The 23,583-nt window shown below is 35.5% G+C and overlaps 2 protein-coding genes across 3 annotated transcripts; one reads left to right on the top strand and one right to left on the bottom strand.

The window, feature by feature from the left end:
• The first annotated feature begins 53 nt into the window (after nucleotides 1–53).
• Nucleotides 54–14,895, top strand: scaf6 (SR-related CTD associated factor 6). 2 transcript variants are annotated; one of them, XM_069041623.1, is made up of 8 exons: nucleotides 54–244; nucleotides 321–491; nucleotides 547–937; nucleotides 1,026–1,097; nucleotides 1,154–2,006; nucleotides 13,595–13,728; nucleotides 13,869–14,234; nucleotides 14,284–14,895. In XM_069041623.1, exons 1-8 carry the CDS (start codon nucleotides 220–222, stop codon nucleotides 14,576–14,578), a joined length of 2,307 nt encoding a protein of 768 aa, XP_068897724.1. In that variant the 5' UTR covers nucleotides 54–219; the 3' UTR covers nucleotides 14,579–14,895. The 2 variants fall into 2 exon arrangements, with proteins under 2 accessions (XP_068897724.1, XP_068897725.1); XM_069041624.1 differs by having other exon boundaries at nucleotides 56–244; nucleotides 370–491.
• Nucleotides 14,844–23,522, bottom strand: mor (SWI/SNF- related protein mor). Its single transcript, XM_069041612.1, has 3 exons — nucleotides 23,208–23,522; nucleotides 22,926–23,159; nucleotides 14,844–17,736 (listed from the first exon to the last, which is right to left on the bottom strand). The coding sequence occupies exons 1-3, from the start codon at nucleotides 23,322–23,324 to the stop codon at nucleotides 15,241–15,243; spliced, it is 2,847 nt and encodes a 948-aa protein (XP_068897713.1). The 5' UTR covers nucleotides 23,325–23,522; the 3' UTR covers nucleotides 14,844–15,240.
• Between the last annotated feature and the right edge of the window lie 61 nt (nucleotides 23,523–23,583).

Genomic DNA, 23,583 nt, shown 5'->3' with positions numbered 1-23,583 from the left:
TAAATATAATATGATTACAATTCATTTTCAAACTCGTAATAGTAAAGGTTAAAACAATTCAATTCAATGCTTTTTGTCATAGACTCTTTTTGTGTTGGCTTGACTGTTTGTCGTCGATGGTGCATTTTTTTGGGAAGCTTTTGCCAATTTTCAAATAAGCTCGTATTTCTAAAAATATTAATGTTTGTAACTTAAACCATGTTTTGAATTAAACATATAATGGATTTGCCGCAGCCCCCGCAGGGTGAGTTGACTTTTATTATAAAAATATATTTAATTCCGAGCGAAAAAGCATAAATGAGGTTATGTTTTGTTGTTAGATACTGAATTAAGAAATATAATTGACAAACTAGCCCAATTTGTTGCTAGAAATGGGCCAGAATTTGAACAGATGACTAAAAATAAACAAAAAGGAAATCCAAAATTCCAATTTTTATATGGTGGCGAATATTTTAATTATTATCAGTACAAAGTGACAACAGAGCAAACAGGTATTGAAGCAACTTTATTAATTCTTGCTTGTCTTGAAATGGATTATTGTTTTAGTTTTAAAGCAGCAAGGAATCATTGAAAATAGTCCAAACAACTGGAATTCTCCTTCAACAATGCATAATTCAGAGATTGATCAGTTAACATTGCAGCAAGATAGTTTAAAGGAACAGATTAAACAAAGTGAACAGAATTTATCTGCTCAACATACAGTACTTTTACAACAGCAACAAGCTCAAGCAGAAGCAGTTGTGGCAAAGTGTGAAGCCGGTGCTTTACAAAAAGAAGCTGACAATTGTGATATAAATCTTCAAGACATCTACAGTATTCTACAGCCTATCATAGAAAGTTGCACAAAAGATAGTATAAGTAATGGAAAATCATGGTTCTTGCAGCATGCTAGTAACAAAGAAAAAGCTTACTGCATTGTTCACACTTTACTATTCAAGTAAGATATTTTTCTGAAATAAATTTTAATTATTTCCTTGATAGTGAAAATATATTTTGTTAATTTTTATACATATTTTATATTATAGAGTGATTGAGGCCTCTGTTTTCTCCCAAAAATTACATGTAATTTATTTGGTCAACGATCTCTTGCATCATTGGTAAGCAAGTTGGTGAATAAATAATGTTTGATTTTTTTTTAATTCATATTATATAGTGCTAGAAAAAATGCAAATGATTTAAAAGAAGCTTTAGAGTCAGTGGTTGTCCCAATGTTCTGTAATGCTCACATTAGTGCAACAGAAGAACAAAGAGCAAAATTGGAAAAGTTGTTAAAATTATGGGAATCAAAAGCAAATTATTTAGATCCAAATACTGTTGAGAAAATGCGCCAACCAACTCAAAGCTACCAACAGTATCAGTCTCACCAGATGATGAAATATGCTGCGGAAATTGCGACTTTGGCTCAGCAAACCAAAGCAACCTATGATAGTTATCAGGCACAACATCAAGCTTTCGTTTGCCATGCTATGCAACAGATTGCTGATTTACAACAACAGAAACAGGCAATTGAACAACAGCAACAACAACAACAACAGCCACCACCGCCAATCCAGAATACAAACATAATACCATTAGAGACTATTCAAGCTAGTTTACAACAGACTATTCAGAGTTTGAGTCAGCAGAACAATGCTGCTGCTCAAAATCAAACTAATAATCAGAGTTTTCCAATTCAAACAATGAATCCACCTCCAAATCAGCAACCAAGTGATTTTCTTCCGATAAATCCGTCAATACCGCCACCGAATCTGACAACGCATCCACCACCGCCATTGGGCCAGTCTCCAAATTCACCGAGTTTGGTACATTTACCAAGTAATGGAATGGACAATCATCCGTTTTCACAACCACCCCCAGGATTCTTCCCGCCTCCTGGTGTTTTTCCTGATTTTTCTAAACCACCTCCAGGATTTGTTCCAAATCCGGAACCTCCAGTTGTTGAAGAATTAATGCCGACAGCGCCATACTATGATCTGCCTGCTGGACTCATGGTGCCCCTGATTAAGGTATGAATTTTGTACAGGTTTAAATTTATTCATGATTTAGTTAATTTTTTTTACTATTGAAGTGGAAGTAGAAAAATCGTTATATTTTAAATGTGAAAACGTAATGTTGGTGGTTTTCCAAAAGTATCTAATTTAATGAACGACAAAACGAGTTAATGCTTGACATTACTGTCGAAGTAATTTGTATGCCAAGTGATTATCTTATGTTGGATCAGGTCAGGTCCAGTTTAAATCATTGATGAATTTGTAGTAAATTTTAATATACATATATATGATTTAAGAAAGAACATACTCGTATAGTTATTTACAATAAATTTAAAAAGAAATTGCATCAAACTTAAATATTAAATGCAACGGCGTATTATAAGTCTGAAAGGCTATTATATCTCGCAGATGTAAGAACGAGCAAACTTCATTGATGATTTAAGTTGGATGCCTTAGATGAAATATACAGAATGTTCACTGATAAGGGCATTTTTTGAAAAAATGTCATTAAGTGCTACTGCAATCTCGGATGGATTTAGAAGTCAACAGTTTAGTGAGTTATTATGGAACAATCATTAAACGAATCATTGTTCATGTTCACAATAAACGTTTACGAGGCGGTATTGATATACTTCGCCCAGGGAGATTGGGAGATTTTAAATTCTATAAAATTAACCCAACACTACAAAATGCACTAGAATACATACTCGTACATTAATTAGAGCATAATTTCAGGACAAAAATGTTACTGCTTGAAGGATATACAGGGTGTCCAAAAAATAGCGGACTAACGGTGCACTACGGTGTAGAAGAGACTACCGTAAACGTCAGAAAAATGTTTAAAAAATTCTATTGGACTTATTTACTGATTGGGCGGTCCTTGAATGTGGCACTTAACAGGAAAATTATTTTGAAATATATGTATTAAATTGTCATGACAGCTACCTCGAATCGTACATATTATCACAAAGTACAGGATTATTCACTATCAATATCTAATCCTGCACAATAGTGAATTTAGAAGCTTTGGAAATCGAAAAAAATATTTTAAATCCACTACGGTAACATTGCAAGGTAATGATGTACGAGTACATCTTTGTTTAAATTGTATTACCGTTAATAATAAAAATAATAATAATTTATTTTTTTGTCTGAAAAATTTTTTCCATATTTTTTTCGTGTACATTTAAACATCCTGGATACGGTAGTAAGTAGTTAGTCCGTTATTTTTGGGACACCCTGTATTTCAAATTTTACGTGCGCTAGGTACAATGGCCGGCAAAAAAAATTAGCCATCACTTTTGTGTCACGTCAAAATTCAAATGAGTAATTAATGCTTTTTTGACACTGACATTTAAATGATGGCTAACTTTTTGTGCCGGCCATTGTACTATGGCGGACAATAAATTTAGGCCGGCCTGTCATTGAGTTGACATCAAAATGTGAAGCTGGCATTATGTTCAACTAACCCCATTTTCGATTTTTGTCATTCTTGTCATCGTGACAGCGATAATCAAAATTAAAATTGGGAAAAGAAGCGTGCACTAGAGAGAAGTGCTACTACAAATCAGTTACGCTAGTGCGTCATGATCTGTAAGTTACGAAAAAGGCGAAGGAAACGCCAAACAGCTTGAAAACCTTCAGTTTGACAAACTGACACATCAGTCATAATGACAATAAATGGTCGCTTGCATTGACTTTTTTGAAATGTCAGAAGTTTGCCGGTCTAAATTTATTGTCCGCCATAGTAACGGGCCTTCAAATAAATTTATATTTAAGCAACCTATGGAAATTCAGTTGTTTGCAACATTTTTCCAGCGTAGAAAATGACACAAAAAACATCTGACATTTAACGAAATAAAATTAAGTTAGAAAATATTTTTAATTTTTGTAGTGCATTCTCCCTATTTCACCCTCTACAGAATATGACAATATGAAATTGGGAAAAAGCTTACTATGCAACCTGTGTAACTCCGGAGAATAATTGGTTACCTACAAAAATTATCTTTACACTGTTAACAGAATTAGAATGTCGCCTACGCCTACTCTAAATATATATTTATTTGAAGGCCCGATACTACTTTCTCTACGTAGAATTTAGTGATTTTTATGTCAACCAATCTCTCGCTGGACAAACTTTATATTCTTAGCCTACGATAGAAGCAACTAAAATTTGAAACTCAAAATATTTTATTATTCAACGTAGTTTCCTCTTAAATTAATACACTTAGGCCCGGTTGTATCAGGTGTTTTTCTAAATTAATTAATTAATAGTTATATTTATATTAAGTGCAGGAAGAGAGTGTTTTTTGTGCATGAAAAGGTCTTTTACGCCGAGACGAAGGTCGAGTATAAAGTATAAGCCTTTAAGGCCCGGTTTCTGGAACGGTCCGATAACTTAACGGCTGGTTAAATCAAGCGTTGCTATAGAAACGTTAAAAAGTGATCAATCACATTACACAAAAACATCTTCACGCACGAAATATAAACAATGTTTTTTCTATAATTGATTAAAAAAATTGAAATTAAAAATTCAAATTTTTCAAGGAACTCTTAAGTTTCAATGCAGTGACCATGTTGCTATAGAGCATTCATTTTAAATGTTGGGTTTTGTAATAAAACTTGCCTGCTTTGACACTTGTCCGAAACTCAGTGAATCTAAAACTGTGTTCAATATATTCGGGCCCAAAATTAAAGAATGGTGGGATCGAGATCAACTTTTAGAAGACCAAGTGAAACCATTAGTATTTGTTGCCAATACTGGTGAATCATCTAGTGAATTTGATTCAGATGAGGATTAATTTTTTATTTGTTTACGTATTGTATTGTTTATTTCTTACTTACTTTAAAAGATACATGTAATGGATACTTTACTAATTACTCTTATTTCTTTATTTAGTAATATTATTTGTCAAATACATTATTTAAAATCAACAATCTCTTTACATTTTTTTGGTCACTGATCACAAAATGTGTTTTGATATTTTTTTACTCGTTTTACTCTTTCTTTTGCTCGTCGATAAGATGGTGATACGAACAGACGGATTCCCACTTTACGGTACCGATACAATGAAAATTTGCCGCTTTCGTAATTTATGGTGTTTTGAGTTTACAACTTTACCCAACATTTAAAATGAATGCCCTATAGGTAACTAATATAATAAAAAACAGTGCGTGAAGTGAAAAACAGAAATAGTCGTGTGCGTGAAATCGCATTTCACACACTGTTTTGTATGGTTTCTATGGTTTCGATCTTACAACAATGCAAAAAAAAATACACGTAAAAAATGACCCACTTCATGCACGGATAACTATGCGTGAATTTCAATTTTTTTGAATCAATTATAGAAAAAAATGTTTTTCTACTTTGGTATCGTAAGTGCAAGGAACTTCCTTGGTCAACAATTAAAACATTTGAAATTTGACATCAATTTCACAGAAATGCTGCCATAACTCATGCGTTATGCCACACAAATGTCCTTGGATTATTTCATAATTAAATTTTTGAGTTTTTATCAAAATAATGCGACCAAAGAAGAAAAAATAGTATACATATTACACTCGTTTTATAAGACACACTGTGACACTCGTTCTGTTGGAGAACTCCTCACTGCGTTCGTCGTGTCCCATCCAACTCGTGTCACAATCAAGCGTCTTATAAAACTCGTATAATAATATACAGCGTGATCAACAATGACTGAGTCTATTGGCAATGAAACAATTGAAAAGTATTGATTTTTTTTTTCTCATAATTGGCCCTGACCGGATTTTTTAACTTGAGATGACATTAGAAACATTTTTGGTTATGCCGGGTATGATGGTAAATTTCAAATTTGCCAAATTTCATTATTACCAATAGACTCAGTCATTCTTGATCACACCGTAGGTACTATTTGTCTTGCTCTGCAAACTATCCCTCCACAGCTTCTATTACGTCTTCGTTGCAAAAGATTTAACTTTTTTTCAATTGAGGGAACAGCTGATAGTCCGAGAGGGCTAGATCTGGAGAATAGGGCGAGTGTTCCAGTAATTCGAACCCTAAATCCCTAATTGTTTTCATGGCAATGTGTGATTAGTTTCCATTAACTTGCAAAAACAACACATCTTTCGGTAACATGCCTCGTCTTTTTTCCTTGATTTTCTCTTGTAGGATGGTTAGTAATTAATAATACATAATACGAGTATGTTCCAGTTATTGTTAGGCCCTTTTCTCGGTAATCTATCATAATTACTCCACTGATATTCCAAAAAACTGAAGCAAGAACTTTCCCAGCTGATTTTTGCACTCGAAATTTCTTTGGTCTTGGAGAACTACGATGCTTCCATTCCATCGACTGCTGTTTTGTTTCTGGGTCAAAAAAATGGACCCAAGTTTTATCCATGGTCACAACACGGCGCATTTTCTTCAAAACGGCGGGTACAGATTGAGCGCGATGATTCGACACGTGCTCGCTTTTGATCTGCATTCAAGCATTTTGGAATCGATTTTGTCAAAAATCTAAATCGACGTGAACTATGTGATGGACATGTCCGCGTCCATACGAAATTTCTACTGTCTCAGCTATGTGTTTCAGCTAAGGAAGTTAACTTCCTTGGTTTCAACCCAATTCGACGGTCTGCCAATATCATGTCATGAACTGCATCAATATTTTCGGGGCTAGACACCGAGATCGATCTTCCTGGTCTCTTCTCATCTTCAACAAAAAATCTCCCTCTTGAATAAATGTAATTCAATTTTTCACGGTAGCGGTAGCGTATGAAGGGTACTGATCAAGTGTATTGAGCATATCTTCGTAAGTCTGCTTACCCCATAACTTAATGATAGCTCGATACTCCAATTTATGAATTTAGACAATTGGGGTTGACATGCTATCTTTCAAATTGAATTTCTAAGCAATGCTTCAACTTCTTGAAGTGAAATTTCACAGTGATATTTCTAATAAGCAGAGATCGGATTCAAATAGGCGTTAGGTAGGAAGCGGAGAATCAGTTCCTAATATAATTGCATGCAAAAACGCTAACCAAGTAGCCCGAGTACTAATCGCTCACAATTGATGTGGTTTCATATTATAAATACAATTAGCGCACGAAATAATGCTAGTTAATCCGACTTGCGATGGTGTTTAGGTATTGCTGAACAGGTCGACTGTGTGGTTTTTGCCGAGTTTTTGTTCCGTTTTTATTCAGCGTGAGTCGGAAGCAATGTCCGGTGGCGTCCCAAGTGTTCAGCGAATTTATTTGAATAAAATTCGACAAGGTTTAAATTAAAAAATAAATTATCAAATAATAATGGAAACAATATTCACACCACAAGACGCCAGGTAATCTGTCGAGTCTTGTACTGCTTCAAAAAACAGACAAACCATTATTAAAACGTGAAATTACATTGGGCCCGACGCCCTGCAAGAACTGTGCCGCACGTTTATGAAATCGTCCCCCACTACTTAAATCGCCTAAATCTGTCCGAACACTGCTAATAAGTCATTGTTTGTTTCCATAGTAACAAGATTTTGTTTTGTAAAAGGGAAAGGGCCTACGCCGACAAGTGAACAATAAAAATACATTTTTCCTTGTTCTTATAGGCATTGATCAATTTTATATACAATGAAATCAACAGAATCAACTTCGCTTTTTTCTATTGAAGAATCTTTGTTTTCAACTTGTTTTGATTAGTTTATATCTAAAATTAAATTATGGTGTGGATATTAGCAATATTGAAATAACAACGTGGGTAAAGTTTGGAACCGCTAAAAAAATAAATATTTAGTAAAGCATGATAAGTTAAGTCGAATTATTCATTAAGATTTTTATTCTCCGAAAATAGTGAACATTTTTAACTCAAACCTGACGTAGATAAAGAATAGATATACTACGTGACAAAGAAAGGTAAACATCCCAGTACTTATTGTTTTATTTCAATAAATTTTTGCGGGCAAATGTGTTTTGGGTCAGATAAGAAATGATTTAATTTGCAGCCCTATCTATGCAGTATTCTGCCTTTTGTGCTGCTGGTTCGGTTATTGCAAGCGTAAGGAAATTTTGTCTACATTGAAAAAATTTACTTTTGAATTTTAAAAAATTTGTTGAAAAATATTTTTGTAAGGCGAGAAATGCTGCGAGTGCGTAGACTTGGTCACCTTTCTCAGCTTAGTGACTGTGAAAGAGGGCGGATTGTAGGCTTACGAAAAGCAGGTTTGTCAGTTAGAGAAATTGCTAGAAGAACTGGCAGATTTGTATGCACCATTTTAAGATATCATCAGGCATGGACTCAAGAAGGCCGTGAACACACGGCTAGGGGCACCGGACGTCGTAGGATGACAACAGAAAACCAAGATCAATGAAGGGGTGTTTACCTTTCTTTGTCACATAGTATAATAACATTAATTGAAAATGTTAAGAGAAACATACACCCTTCCTTTTAATTGAAAATTTTAAGAGAAACATACATCCCTCCTTTCCCAATCTGGCAAAATTTATGTCTGGTGTGTTTCATCAACATTTCGCCACACTCTTGGGCCAGTTTATTGACTTTTTTAACGATTCTTTTGAGTGATGTGAAAATTGTAGCTGGGGTTCGTGCCCATAATTTTTCAATGGGCCTGGCCAGAGAAACATTGGGGGCATTGTTCTTCTCTACTTTAGAAAACTCGATGTTTCTACTTGCGTGGTGAGAATTTTCTAAGTTGGGCCAGAAGAAAACATCTCGTTAAGCAATGAAAGGAAGCAGTTTCTTCTTGATGCATTCATTGAAATGTATCATCTGCTTCTTGTACCTTAAAAAATGGAAAGTTCTGATACGTTCCTGGATTCATCCATAACTTGCCATTGCAAGGACTTTTTGAAACATTTTTTTATTCGATTTTATTTTCATTTCGGTTGGTATGTACATCGTTTTTACAGCTACAGTGATAGTACTTCATTCCTGGAATGTCAGCGGGATCAAAAGCTCGTCCTCAATGACAATAATCTTTCCGGACTTCTTGGACGCTCTTTTGTGTGATACGTTGTCTTCGCTCAGGATTTTTGTGCAAAAGTGTAATAAGAAATTGCCTTTCATTTACGCGCTTTAATACCCAATCTCTGAACTTTCAGTTAATAAGGCTGACTTATGGTAAGCTTGGCAGGAGTAGTAACGCTCAGATGTGTTTAGGACTTTCTTTTGTAAGCACCCTTTCGATGGTACTGCACGATTTTCGAGTAGTTTTTGACACCTCACGACCTGATATATTTTTGTAATCACTGTCTACTGTTCGTTTATATCTTAATAATACAGACTGATTCACATCATTTTCCGACCCTAACGAAATTTATGCAGCCAGTACTGTCGATTACTGCCATTTGTAATTTTTATAATTGAGACTTTTGTGAGGGCTATCCAAACCATATAAGAGTTTAAAATTATTGATGTTTTTTGGTCAAGTTGTGAATGTAAAACGTATTACTGGCTGCATTTAAATTTCGGAACGATCTTCTGTTATGTCCCTGTTCAGTTCTATAGTTGTCTTTGTTAGAGACCTTTTCATAGTAGTGGGGAAACTGTTTCGCAAACTCTTCTTTTTGTTTACGTTTCGTTTTTAACACTAATTAACTTGCCAAAACTGATAATAAACCAAAACCAAAAAAGCCATGTAATAGTTTGATAATTGCTCAACAATATGACGTATCGTGACAGTGAATATGTCTACTTTAGGAAAAAGAAAAATCAAAATGAAGCATCCGGTTCACCTATACATACAGGGCTATTCACATAAGAGTACGAGCTGTACTAGCCTAACACGCAACCCAAATTTTACATTTACATTACAAAAACCATGGCGCCGGTAGTGTAATGTGGGTGGCATGCATGTAATGCTCCTACCCTTTTGTGAATAACCTGTACATGTAAAGTTTTTCCAGCGAGTTTGGTTGACATAAAAATCGCTAAATTCTACGTAGAGAAAGTACCGGGTGATTTTAAATGATTGTGACTTTTTTTCTGAAGTTGGGAACATTTTTCATAAATTATTTTGGCGCGAGCAATAAATTTTGGTCGTCAATGTCATTTCAAAATTTGGTTAGATTGTCACAAATTAAACAATTTTCCCTGCCTGATTATGCCCATGTCAACAAAGTGTCAAAAAAATGAGAAAAAAATGACATTCAATGTCATTCAACATGATGGTAGGTTATGATATTTGCGACTGTTTTACAATGGAGCACTTTCAATTGCGTCAAAGAATGACCTTGACGATCAAAATTTATTGCTCGCGACTGTACGTCATTTTGACATTTTATGTATTAATAAATTGTGTCAAATAGGCGAGGACGCCTATGTTTATGTCAACTACATATCACATTAAAAAGCAGAATAACCAACAATAATATTATGAACCTATGAAAAAAAGTCACATTCATTTAAAATCACGCGGTAGTACCTAGCGCACGTAAAACTTGAAATATATCCTTCGAGCAGTAACATTTTTGCCCTGAAATTATGCTCTAATTAATGTATTCTAGTACATTTTGTAGTGTTACATGTTAGATACAAGCCTACAATTTAAAATCTCCCAATCTCTCGCCGGACGAAGTACAGGTTATTCTAAATCAGGGATGAGCAACCTTTTTTTGCAACGGGCCAGCTTCAAATTTAAAAATGTTGAGCGGGCCGCATTTAAGAAACATGATAATGATGAACTCAAATTATATCTTTATTAACAAAATAAATCTAGTATAAAAATTACCGAAATAAAATACTCAATGAGAAATTTGGCATTGCTTCTTGGTCATCAATTGGTCTATATTTGCAGATATAGACGACACAGCAACTCGCACGCAGCTTTCTAACCGTACATCATTTAATCTCGATCGATGATCCCTTTTAATTATTTTCATTGCGGAAAACAATTGTTCGCAAACATAGGTACTTCCAAAAAGTGTCACTATTTGCTTTGCCTAATCGTGGGGATTTTTCTAAACTTATGTATTTTTGGTAGAAATTATGTGTCAACATTTTGAAATTTATTTTTTAAATCCGTGTCGTTTTGTAAATCTATTAATTCCATTTGTAACTCATCCGAAACTGTTTCCACGTCTATATTAAATGGGGAAGAAAAAATGTTAAAACTACGAAAGGTTTTTTCTGATCTAAATATTTTAAATTGCGATTCAAATTCCGTTATTAATTTTTGTAAATGCTGGGCATATTTTCAGGTTTCTGAAGGGTTTTCTTTTTTTAGGTGTGCAAAATGTGACATGTTGTTTGACAACAGATGTTTGTTCCAAATTTTAAGTTTGCTTTCAAAAGCATTAATTTTATCAAACATGTTTAAGACCCGGTTTCTGGTCCGATAACTTAACGGCCGCACAGAGGAGTATTAGACGCTGAAAGTTGATCAAAAGTCGAAAATTTAAAATTTAATTTCATTAAGTTGAACCATATAGTGGGGTAGTAGATAAAGTATGTTGTCATTTGCCAGTTTCAAAAAAAAAAAAAAAAATGCACGATGGCGGACGCCCAGACGAACCTTATTGTTTCTCTCATTTATAAAGTTTTCTGTGATGGACTCGAGTCAGTAAGCATTTTGATAATTTTTTTAATACCATTAACACAAAGGAACTGCAACTGGAAGTTATAAATAACGTATGTTGTAAAAGTGGTGTGTTTTAAACTAATTTCCAAGGTCTTCCAAGGCCCACTTCTAATTTTTACGTGTACTAACCTCTATACAGAAGTGACTTAAAAAGAAAAAAATCACCAAAACACACCAATTATTTTTAAATATACAGGGTCGCTAGAGGTATGGATACAGCTAAATATTTTCAGAACGGTTTAGCAGAGCTCCTTTAAATTTGGCACACAGTTAGAAGTGTTTAAAATCTATCATCTAAGATTTTTTCAATTTTTCAACATCATTTATTTTGAAGATACCAGGCTAACTTGATTTTTTTTAAATGGCATGGGGGGTCAAATTTAATCTTTTTAAAAAGAGTATTTTTTTGTGGTTACATTGCCCAACTATATGAAATTAATTTTAAATTTTCGACTTTTGATCAACTTTCACCGTCCAATACCCCTCTGTGGGCCGGTTAAATCAAGCGTAGCTATAGAAACGCTAGAAAGTGACCAATCACATTACATGATTTTTGTATTTATCGGAGAATTAACTAACTGGCCAAATAAAATATTTCCAGAAACCGGGCCTAAGTCATTCAAATGCTGAGTTATATCGACGAGAAAGGTAAAAATCACACATCCATTCTTTATCTTCGAAATGGGGAAATCGATATTCTTTCATTTCCACAAACAATTGAATATCATTTTTTAAGTTATATACTCTTTTTAACATAGCATCTCTACTCAACCAACGCACTTCTATGTTGTAAATTACATCACCATATTCACTTCCCAAATCTTTTAAAAACTCATTAAATTGGCGGTGATTTAACGCTCGAGATTTGAGAAAATTAATAAGTTTTATTACAGGCGTAGTGACATTAGGCATATTTAAAATTTTTGCGCAAAGATTCTGTTAATGAATTATGCAATGGTTAACAAAAGTTTCAAAAGTCAAAATATAAAATCTTTAAAGGGCCGCATGAGAAAGTGTGGCGGGCCGCGGGTTGCTCATCCCTGTTCTAAATGATTGTAGTCGAGTAGGCCATGCCCATGCGATTACATTTTTGCCGCTTTCGCGCTTTCAATCTTTCATGTGAACTGTCAGTTTTGTCGCTGTCACTGTCATTTTTTAGGTGAAAAGTGCGGTGATGAGATTTTTATTTATTTTTGTTGAATCCAGAAATATCAAGGAAATATTGAGTTGCTTTGCACCCAATTTAACTCCTGTGTGTGAACGGTGTGTATAGCTAAAGTCAAAACGAAACATGACAGGGCGGAGCTTAGGATGCGCGTTCTCCAATTTACCGTTGACAGGGGCGTATCATACAGTCGTCAGTTTAGGGGCAAAAACTTAACCAAAACTCAATTTTCTTCATCTGACAAAAGAAATTCTACACCGAGGTCATCTACTTTTGTTGTAGAACCTTTAATAAAATCGTCATCTTCAGAACATTCCCCTAACACCCTCTATAGCGTAAACTCTGCCACTGTCATATACGTAAACTGGATTCAACTGATCTACATTCGTCTCTGCGCAAACCACGTGATGTCATGTTTCGTTTTGACTTTACCTCTACTCACTTATTCGCATCAGTTTGATGTTTTTTTTTTATGTGGAGCGACAACCATAAATTTTACATTCAGTTTTCACGCCTACTTCGACTACAATCATTTAGAATAACCCTATGTATATCATGCTTTATGTGATTTATCTTCTGGTTGTCAATGTACGGTTTACATATAATTTATTTTTACTTAACCTTTTCTGTCGAACATTCTGTATTAATAATTTTTGAAAAGTGTTGAATTGTAGAATTTGTCAAAGATGTGTATTTTGAAAGTGAGACATGCGACGATGATGGAGTCTTTAAATAACTTAAACCTCGATTGAAAACAGCAGTCTCCATTAACGAGTTGGGTGTCTCAGAATTGTGACTGTAAATATGTAAAAAAACCTGATTTGTGGAAGTGTCCGATCATGTAATAGTTTTTGACACACTTATTCTAGTTGGAAGATACAACATATAAACCGTTAGATCCTAAAGATATTAGGTTGCCACCACCAGCGCCCCCTAGCGATCGTCTCCTGGCCGCTGTGGAAGCCTTTTATTCGCTGCCCAGCCATGAACGGCCCCGAGACAGGTAAAACATTGACAATTAGGTCACATTATTGTCTCAAATATCCTTGATATAACACACACAATTTTTTTTTAAATCTTTTCAATAACCATACTATGTTGTCGTGTCGTTTCTCTTATAAACTATGTACATTGTAAAAACAGTGAAGGTTGGGAAAAGCTAGGTTTATATGAATACTACAAGGCAAAGAACAATGCGAAACGCGAGAAAGAAGACCAAATCGCCGCCGGTCTCCGTGAGAAATCCCGTAGCCCTAGTCCAATAATACTGCCAATGGAAAAAGAACCCTCGCCGCCGAAACGGAGATACACTAGCAAATCGCCTTCGCCACCTGCAAGAGGGCGTCGTTCGAAATCAAGATCCAAATCGAGATCGAGGTCTAGGAGTCCCAGAACTCCAAGAAGAAGACATTCGAGAAGCGGCAGAAGGCGGCGAAGTGTTTCACGATCTTTGTCTAGGTCGCCGATCAGACGATCACCATCACCGCCACCTCCGACGTTAAATTTCAGGTTGGTTGCACTATACTGTTTGAACATTGTACAAGCAGAGCATTTTCAGTGCTCCAAATTTTGTGCGAAATGAAAAACAAGAAATCGATTCTTCCAATAAAGGCCATCAAATGCTGAGGAAAATGGGGTGGGGCGGAAGCGGTTTAGGGGCTAACGAACAAGGGATTGATGCGCCAATTTCTGGGGGGGACGTTCGTGATCGGCAAGACCAGTTTAAGGGTGTCGGGTGTAATTTGAACGATCCGTACGAGAACTTTAGGAAAAATAAGGGGGCTGCTTTTATTACGCGAATGAAGGCGCGAGCCGAGGAGAGAGCCAATGAGAGTAAGTTACTTGATTACTAGGGCTGTTTTTTTTATTACTGTCATTTTATTTTTCTTTTTTGTATATAAAGTTCTCAATAGTCAGATTTGCATTTTTCATGTCAAAAAGTGATCATAATTTTGTACGATTGTTGACAAAATATTTTCTTAGATAACGTAAAACGTTTAAAATAGTCCCTGTCAAAACTAGAATCATTTCAAGTTACATTCGTAACTGGATATTTGCTTATATATTTTGCTATGCACACATCTGCATCTGAGGTATTGTAAAAATAATGTAAATAAGTGAAGTGTACAAAATTACATCGGTTTAATAAAAATACTATTTTTCAATGTTATTTTACTTAATTATTGTGACAACAGAATCCAAGTATTTGTAAGTTTAATTCAATGTAATTTGATTTACTTAAACTTAGGCCACATGCAAAATAAATTGTTTGAATAATCTTGTGTTTTATTGTATTCTGTGGCACCTCAACATAAAATGCGATTTCAGCTATAAAAAAAAAGTAATTTTTGGACATCTTCAATATAAGAATCATTTAAAATTAGTCATTGTAAATTAAACACATACATAATTGTAATAAAAATAAAAGCCCAAAATTGTGAAGCGAATATACCTACAAAGAAAAATTTATATCTTGATCATAAACTAGTGTTACTTAAAAGTAATATATCTTATTTTAAATATGATGGTGAGGTGCTGCTGGCGATGCTACGGCAGCGGCTTGTGGACTGGGAGGTGTAGGTGTGCTTGTTGGAGCTCCTTCACTAGGTGGCGCTGAATGCGTCATTTGTGGTTGTTGCATGGCCCATTGTCCTTGATCCGCTTGCAGTCTTTGATGAGCTTGTTGTCTTGCTCTAAATTCGGCAGCTTTCAACTGTTCTAAATGAAATTGTTGTCGTTCAGTAATCAATTGCTGTCTTTGATATTCGAGTCCTTCTCTCTCTCGTTCCATCGTAGTTTCCAACTCTTCAAAATGCCTCAGTTTGATCTCTAATTTTTTCATTTGCGTTTCCACTAATAGCGCAACTAATGACTTAATCTTTCTTTCTTCCACCGCAGCCAAATGCTTGGCTTTCACGGCCGCAGCCGCTAAAGCAGCAGCCGCGGCACTTTGCATTTCACTGTCTTTAACCGTCCTCTCCAGTTTAGTTTCAGGTTGATCGGGTTTCTCAGTTTTGACAGGTTCCACGGGCGTTTCAGTTTTAATGGTTTTATCTTCCTTTTCCTCTTTCTCTTCTGGTTTTTTCTCCTCTGGCTTTTCTTCGTCTTTGCTTTCAGGTTCTTTTTTAATTTTTTCATCTTCTTCTTTCTCTGGGACTGTACCAGCGATACCAGTCAGGGCTAAATTGGCTGCTGGATCGTACTTGCCTTCAGCCGAGGAGGCCTCGACGTTCTTCAAATGAGCATCCATTACTGCAGCTGGGACTTCGTCTTTTATGCTGGCGAACTCGTTCATTGCGGATTTAGCGGCTGCAGCAGCCACACGAGGATCTACTATTGAAGCAAGAAATGCTACCGTGGACATTATTGGATTGCCTGCTTTACTAAATGGTATCGGTTGGTAAGCTAAAGGACCTAGCGCGCCTCCAGCTTCCGGATCTTCTAAATACGGATCTTCAATCGGTAAACGCAAGAAATGGAGAATACACTCGTCTTGGGTTCTGGATCCTACGTGTTCACACACTTTATTCCAATCATCTTTGTACATTTCCAGCCCTTCCAGCAACAGTAGGGTCTCTTGTTCCGTCCAATCCCTGGTTAAAGAAGCGGCACTTTTATTTCTCAAAGCGGCCGGTTTTTTGGCGTATTGATCAAGTTTCAGTCCAAAATTGGACATCTGATCGCTACCGTCTCCCTTTTTAATATCCTGCGATCTATCCAAGTCGAGCAAAGTTTTTGCGGCACTTGGCTGTTGAGTTTTGGGGGGATTGACAGGCTGTAAACCTGAAGGAGTGTCTGACAAGATGTGAAAATGAGAAGTGGGTGGTGGGCCCATCGGAGTGGGTCTAGAATCTGTGTCGACTTGATAGTTGATTAATCCCCATTGTTCCAGGAAAGCATGTACCCGCATGATAGCGCAAACGTCTCCTGCCAAATTTCGTCGACAAGCCGTACTCGTAATGTACTCGGTGGGGTTCAGTCTGTACGTATCGACCATGAAATTTCTATAGGCCAGATAGATTTCAGGAGTTTTAGATTTGTTCCTGCCATTGAAAAATTCAGGCAACGCCCTTTTTTCGACTTCATGTATGGCATTGTAATCAAACCATGCCGAGTATGATGGGATAATGATGTGATGAGTTTGTTCAGTAACGTTGTCTTCCTGTCCGTCATCTTGAGTGTTGCTGTCGCTATTTTTACCGTTTTGTGAATCTTCTCCTCTTTCTTCCGATTCTTCCAAGTCTGTTACTGAACCTCCTTTTAAAGGTTGCAACTCGTGGTCTTTTTTACTGTTTTGATTGGGCATAGATGAATTCACTTCTACTATGTTGGGTTCTGGAGTTGGTTCTTCCATGTCTTTAGTTAGATCTTCAGCCTCCATTTCATCAGGTCTTTGTTTCTTTCCAATAGCTGGACTACGTCCACTTTTCCGCTTTCCAACTTTAGACGGTGGTGAAGGTGATCGCTTTCTTTTTTGTTTTTTCTTCGACCTATCATCGTTCGACGGATTCATAACGTCTTCAACTGACATCCGCAACGGATGTATTTTCTTGTGTCCTAATTCAGTTACTTCATAATCTTCTTCGGACATCCATTCATTATAGTGATCAGTTTCCAGCAACCACGAACAAGCAATTCGCCATGGGTCGGTTTTTGGACTCGGAACGTCGTTACTTAAACCTTCACTTGATATATCTAAACTGATCCAAGTGTCGTACGAATTTGGGAAGTAATACCAATGCATCATCACCATTTTCTCGCGTTTGAATACTGGACGTCCATACTCTTCTTCTACAGGATCGACAGGTGAGTAACAAATGTGAGTTGCCATTTCTTCAGTTTCGGCAAGCTGTGCAAATTTTCTGCAAACAATTTCTCGTAACTTAGCAGCAAGAGTCTTTTCGATTTCGGGTCTGATATATACAACTGGTACCGTATAGAACCTATTTTGTATTAGAACTTTTTCCAAGCACTTGAACATTTCAAACACTCGCTCTAACTTTCCAGTGCTCTGTGGGACAATAAAAATATAAAATTAGGAACATATTTCAGTTACTGACATAAAAACAGAAAATACAGTATCATAGCTTTTATCTTATTTAATTCACTTTTCTGTATGTACTATGGCGGCCACAAAATTTTGGCCGTCACTTTCTTGACATTCAAGAAAAGTGTAAATAAACCTTTAGGAATCGTAACCCTACTTTCGATTCTTGTCATTTTGACAATCAATTTAAACTGTTTGAAGCTCAGATATTCCAAAAATCCGACATGAATGAACAAAATTAGAGCAATCGTACATAGATAACCTGAGGTAAACGTTCTGTGTAGTAGAAATGACAAAATAATTTTGAATTTTGAAATTTACCACCCAAAAAATAACGTTCATAATCAAGACGGTAATCATGATGACAATAAAGTACGGATTACAATTTTTTTTTTTGAATTGACAGACAATGACGGCCAAAATTTTTTGGCCGGCATAGTATGTACTATCGCGGCCAAAATACTTTGGTCGTCAATTTTTGACACTTCAAATGTAAATCAAGTATTAATGTCAATATACATGACAATTTCAAATTATTCTTGTCAAAAATATGGCACCTTCAGTTTTTGATAAATATAGAATCGTCTTACTTGCTTCTGAAGGTTGTCTAAACCGCGACCATGTTGATCTTTTGCTTTTGAACCCTGCCTCCGTATGACACTGATAGATTAAAATAATTTTGACAGTAGTAAAAAAATAAGGTTTTTTGTTCGACACTGTCAGAATGTGAGAATTTTCTCCTGTGTGAACGGATTTTGATAAATTTGACAACTTGTCAAAACGAAACGTCAAGCTAATTTTAAAGATTTTTAGCGATTTGGAGCCTTTAAGGGGCTCGTCGAACAAAAAAACGTTGTATTCAACTCGTTCTTGTGTAATTTGGGCTTTTTTGGCACTCGTGGACCTTTAAAACTCTCGTTTCATTCGAGTTTTAAACTGGTCCACTCATGCCAAAAAAAGCCAAAATTACACACGAACTCGTTAAATAAATAACTATTAACATCCTAAAGTTTGCTTTACAATTGAATGTCATTAATGTCACATTGACTACCAAAGTATTTTGGCCGCGATAGTACTGTCGCAAGCAAAAAAAAAATGGTCGTCAAAATCATGCCTTGATGGTCCATTGTAAAACGGTCGTAAATATCATAACCTATCATCATGTTGTATGACATTAATTAACAGTACCTAATTAATTAATTTTTTGACATTTTGTTGACATGGACATAATCAGTCAAAAAAAGTGAGAAAAAAATGACAATTAATGTCATACAACATGATGATAGGTTATGATACTTACGACTGTTCTACAATGGAGCATTTTCGATTGCGTCAAAGAATGACCTTGACGACCAAAATTTATTGCTCGCGACTGTACAGACCATGGAGGTAGTATTAACTAATACTAGGTCCATGGTACACACTGATTCACATAACTTTCCGACCCTAACGAAATTTAAATGCAGTCAGCAATACGTTTTTCATTAATAACTTGATCCAAAAACATGAATTACATATTGTATGGTTTAGATATCCCTCACAAAAGTCTCATTTATAAAAATTTAAAAATGGCAATAATCGGCAATATTTTTTTTTATTTAAGAAACTGACTTATCAATTCATCATATATCATTATCGTATCGACACTGTCAACTGATTGTCAAAAATGTCAAGAGTGTCCAGATTTAATAGTAAATAAAGGTATCAAGTTATCACTGAATAACGTATTATTGGCTGCATTTAAATTTCATAAGGGTCGGAAAGTTATGTGAATTAGTCTGTATAAATACAGTCGGTTGCAAAAAAATCGAGTACATAAAAATGTCTATAGTTTAATTCATTCTTTTTGTTATCAATTTTGATGTTACCGAGACAAGCAAAATGTCAAAACTTTTCATTTCTTACGTCAGACATAACGACATTCCTTGTGTCATACATAACCTATTTGAAAAAGCAGGCCATTAAAAGTCAGAAAAGCCTGATTTACATATGTTAAAAACAGGCAAATTCAGTGCTCTTGATATTTATGATGTACTCGATTTTTTTGCAACTGACTGTACAGGATTATTCACGTAGGATGACGAGCCTGACCAGGTAAAAATGCAACCCAAAAGACAATTCACAAAGCAATCTCGTCCATATTACATTATTCGGCATTATCATAATGCACATAAAACATAGACAGCTTTTAATGTCAAGTTCTGACAGAAAAATACCTCTCTCAACAAAGTATGACTTAATAATAATAAGCAATTAAACACAAAAGTAATGGGTAAGTAGGATCATATCGGTTCTGTTATCGTTCGAAAACCTTTTCAAATACTAAAAATGAACGAAAAATACAATGACAGATATACCTTTCAAATTAATAGAATACCTACTTGGATTCCTGATTGAATTTTTAAATACCAAACCACAATGAATGCTTTGTAATGTGAATTTTGGGTTGCATTTTTACCTAGTCAGGCTCGTCATCTTACGTGAATAACCCTGTGTAAATACTATTATGTTTATGATCTTGTACGGTAGCCGGCAAAAAAAGTTATCCATCACTTAAATGTCAGTGTCATTAAAGCATTAATTACACATTTGGATTTTGACGTGACAGAAAAGTGATGGCTAGTTTTTTTGCCGGCCATTGCACCATCGGCGCCATCGAAATGTGAACGAATTTCTGGTGCCATAAAACGTCTTGTGTTTTGGTCTAGATTAAATAAAACTTTGTTCAGTGGCGTACTATACCGTGAGTTTTTTATTTTACTGAACAAAGGATTCGTGAATCTGTAAGTTTGGTTGCCTATTTCAAATGAATTGACTTGTCCATTTTAGAACTGACCATAGCCATTTTACATTGTATGTTCAGCGAACGCCAAACGGTGCAGGATATATCTCACTCTCTTTTAATTTCGAGCAATGTTAAGTTAATCTGTTTTGACACGATACAAAAATCCCGTAAAATTGTGTATTTCTATCTTTGTCACACTCACGGGATTTATCGATAATGTCCTCTCTTTTAATTTCGAGGCGAAAAATTGTGGAGCGGAATGGCGCTACCTTCTAAAGATATAGTACCTTAAACGTTTTCCATTCAAAGCGACATCTATTGCATTCTTAAATGGAATAGATTTTAGTAGAAAGTCAAATATCAATTTTGGGGAAAAATCTAAACGCCAGTCTTAGGCGCGTACAGACTACGCGAACCAAGCCTGTAATCAGGGCGGTCTCTATTTTAACAGGCCGTGACACCGACTTCAGAAAGTGGTCTGTGGAATGGCCCACTAACGTCTGCAACGTTGCTTCGCCAACCTATAAAAAAAGTTAGGTACTAGTTTTGAAGTTTTGTGATCACTCACTATTTCGTCATTGTCAGCTGTCTGTCAATCATCACTGAAAGATTTTTCTAATTCTCGTATTGCAATTTTACTTCAGTCAAAGTATATCAGGTGTCCAAGTCAAAGTAATTATGTGTATCCTCTTTTATAAGATAGCAATTGTTTAGTTAGAACAACGCATACTATCACATGTTAAAGGGAACGCCTCAACTTCGAAAACACCCTGTATAGAAGTGCCAATATTTTTGAAAGTCAAGATGCTATGGAACGGCCCACTAAGAAATTTGGCAACACAGCCAGTGTCCTGGCCTATTAAAATAGAGACCGCCTTGCTGTAATGTAACATGTAATGTATAGGATCTGCCATCTCTATTGAAACACCACCTGTTGATTTTTCCTAAAATTTAGCAATGTCTAACAGGTTCAATTGATTGTACCTAAAACGGCATTTAGTGAGAAGTTTGAAATTTTGACATTTTCTAGTTCCTGAATCGTTAAAGCAAATCACTGTCAAAATAAGTACAGTTGGCTTCAAAAAAAAAAAAAAAAAAACGGGAACTGAAAAAGTTTTGTCTGTCAGATTTGATTGACGTTTACTGTTACGGCCGTCAAATTGGATTTCGCGGCCTGTTTTAGGTACGTGAAGTGCTCGTTTCGCGTAATTTGTCATTTGCATGTCACAAGATGGCATTTTTATAAATAAAATCGACCTGTGCGAGCGTTTTGCTTGAAAACATTAAATAACGTAATTATAAATTTTGTTTTTTACTTTACCACATTGTATACATTCTTTCTAGGAACCACTTAAATGAATTGGAATGACCAGAACTCTTTAGAGTTTAATGAGATGTCTAATGCTTGGACTCAGGATAAGAAAAGATCAAAAACTCAAAGATCTTAGACTTAGGAAGCGTTGAAAGTAGGCTGACCATTTCGGAATTGAATAGTGTTAACAAATTTACCTAATAAGCAATTTGTAATAGTATTTTACAGTAGAAGTCCGTTAGGATAGCCTTTACTGTCGAGCCAGAGATTTTGTGAGACGAGCTCGCAGAGCGAGTCGAATAATACTGGCGCGGCTGTAAAGGCCCTAACGGACGTGTATTGTAGAATAGTTTTTGTAATATCTCTACGATTCGTTCACAATTATCTTTTTTAAATACATTTTTTTCAACGCCATCGAAAAAACCGAATGAATAATAAGTGTGCAGAGGACGTCGTCATGTCAACCGTTGTTTGTGAAAAAAAAATTGTTTCAATGTTGTTTGTCAGATTTGTTCAACACTTAACTTTCCATTGAAAATAAACGACTGAAATGAATAAAAAATCGCGATCAAGATATTCCCGATGTCCGGATGGCCGCAGAGCAAGTGAAGTCATAGTTATTCCCTGCAAACTTGCGCTTGTGTTGGTGTTAAAATTCTGAAGCATCATCTTCGATATCGTCTACATCTGCTAGTGGCATACGGATTTCGATTAATTCAAGGTGTGTCCCCTAACATTAAACATTAATTATTGTAACAATTGTAAAAAAAGTTGAAAAATAAAGTTTAGATTTACGTTGCTATAGTTATTTAGTCATTTATAACGGCCGCTCCTGCTCATAACGGACACCTATAACGGACTCCGGCCGTTATGAGGTTGTTTACATGGTGACAAACAGTCCGGAAAGCCACCTTTAACAACTAGATATTACAAAAAAATATTAATGTGTACATCAACTAACGGTTGTATGACTCAGTTCTTAAGAAAAAACAGAAAGAATCGTGACAGATTCTACATTATCCTTTTAGTTCAATTTATAGAATTAACGAGACTTACTTTTCCTGTAGGTATTTCAAAACGTCGCCAATTGTGTTCACTTTTAAAACGATATGCTGCCAAAAGCATGTGGCATAGTGACCCTCCAGGTTTAAAATCTAAAAAGTACCTCACAGGTATTCTGGTCATAGGAGTTTTCTGAACATTTTTCCCCAAAAAATCTTCTTGAAACTGCATAAGTTGTAACACCAACAATGACAGACTTTTATTGGTGAGAGGTTCAGCTTGCAGGTACTACAATTAAATCATCAGGCAAACATAACCTCATTTACTTTATCTCACCTTTTTCCCATTTTTCTGAAGCCACTGTCTTACAAGTTCTAGTGCTGCGAGAGTTTCTGGTGATTCGAAATATTTCACGTTAGGACTACCGTCCTTTTTTGGGCCGTAGGCCATCATTTTGTCACAAAAACACAAACACAGTTCTTGTGTTAGAACTTCGTTTTATGCAAAATTAAAGTTTTGATGATGTATTTGCTAAATTACATATCACTTTAGTAGCTTTTATAGAATAATTTTTATAAATAAATTAATAAAAAGATACAGACTGACGCTAAACACCGCACAATGTCAACTGTCAAAAATGACATTAATGTTTAATTTTAATTTCGGCAACCAGATATACAGTAAGTGGCGCGTTATTTGAAATTTAGGACGA

The sequence above is a fragment of the Tenebrio molitor genome, chromosome 3 (assembly GCF_963966145.1).
Source record: "Tenebrio molitor chromosome 3, icTenMoli1.1, whole genome shotgun sequence".
In the NCBI taxonomy this organism is placed as follows: Eukaryota; Metazoa; Arthropoda; class Insecta; order Coleoptera; family Tenebrionidae; genus Tenebrio; species Tenebrio molitor.
This window is presented reverse-complemented; position numbering and strand designations above follow the sequence as displayed.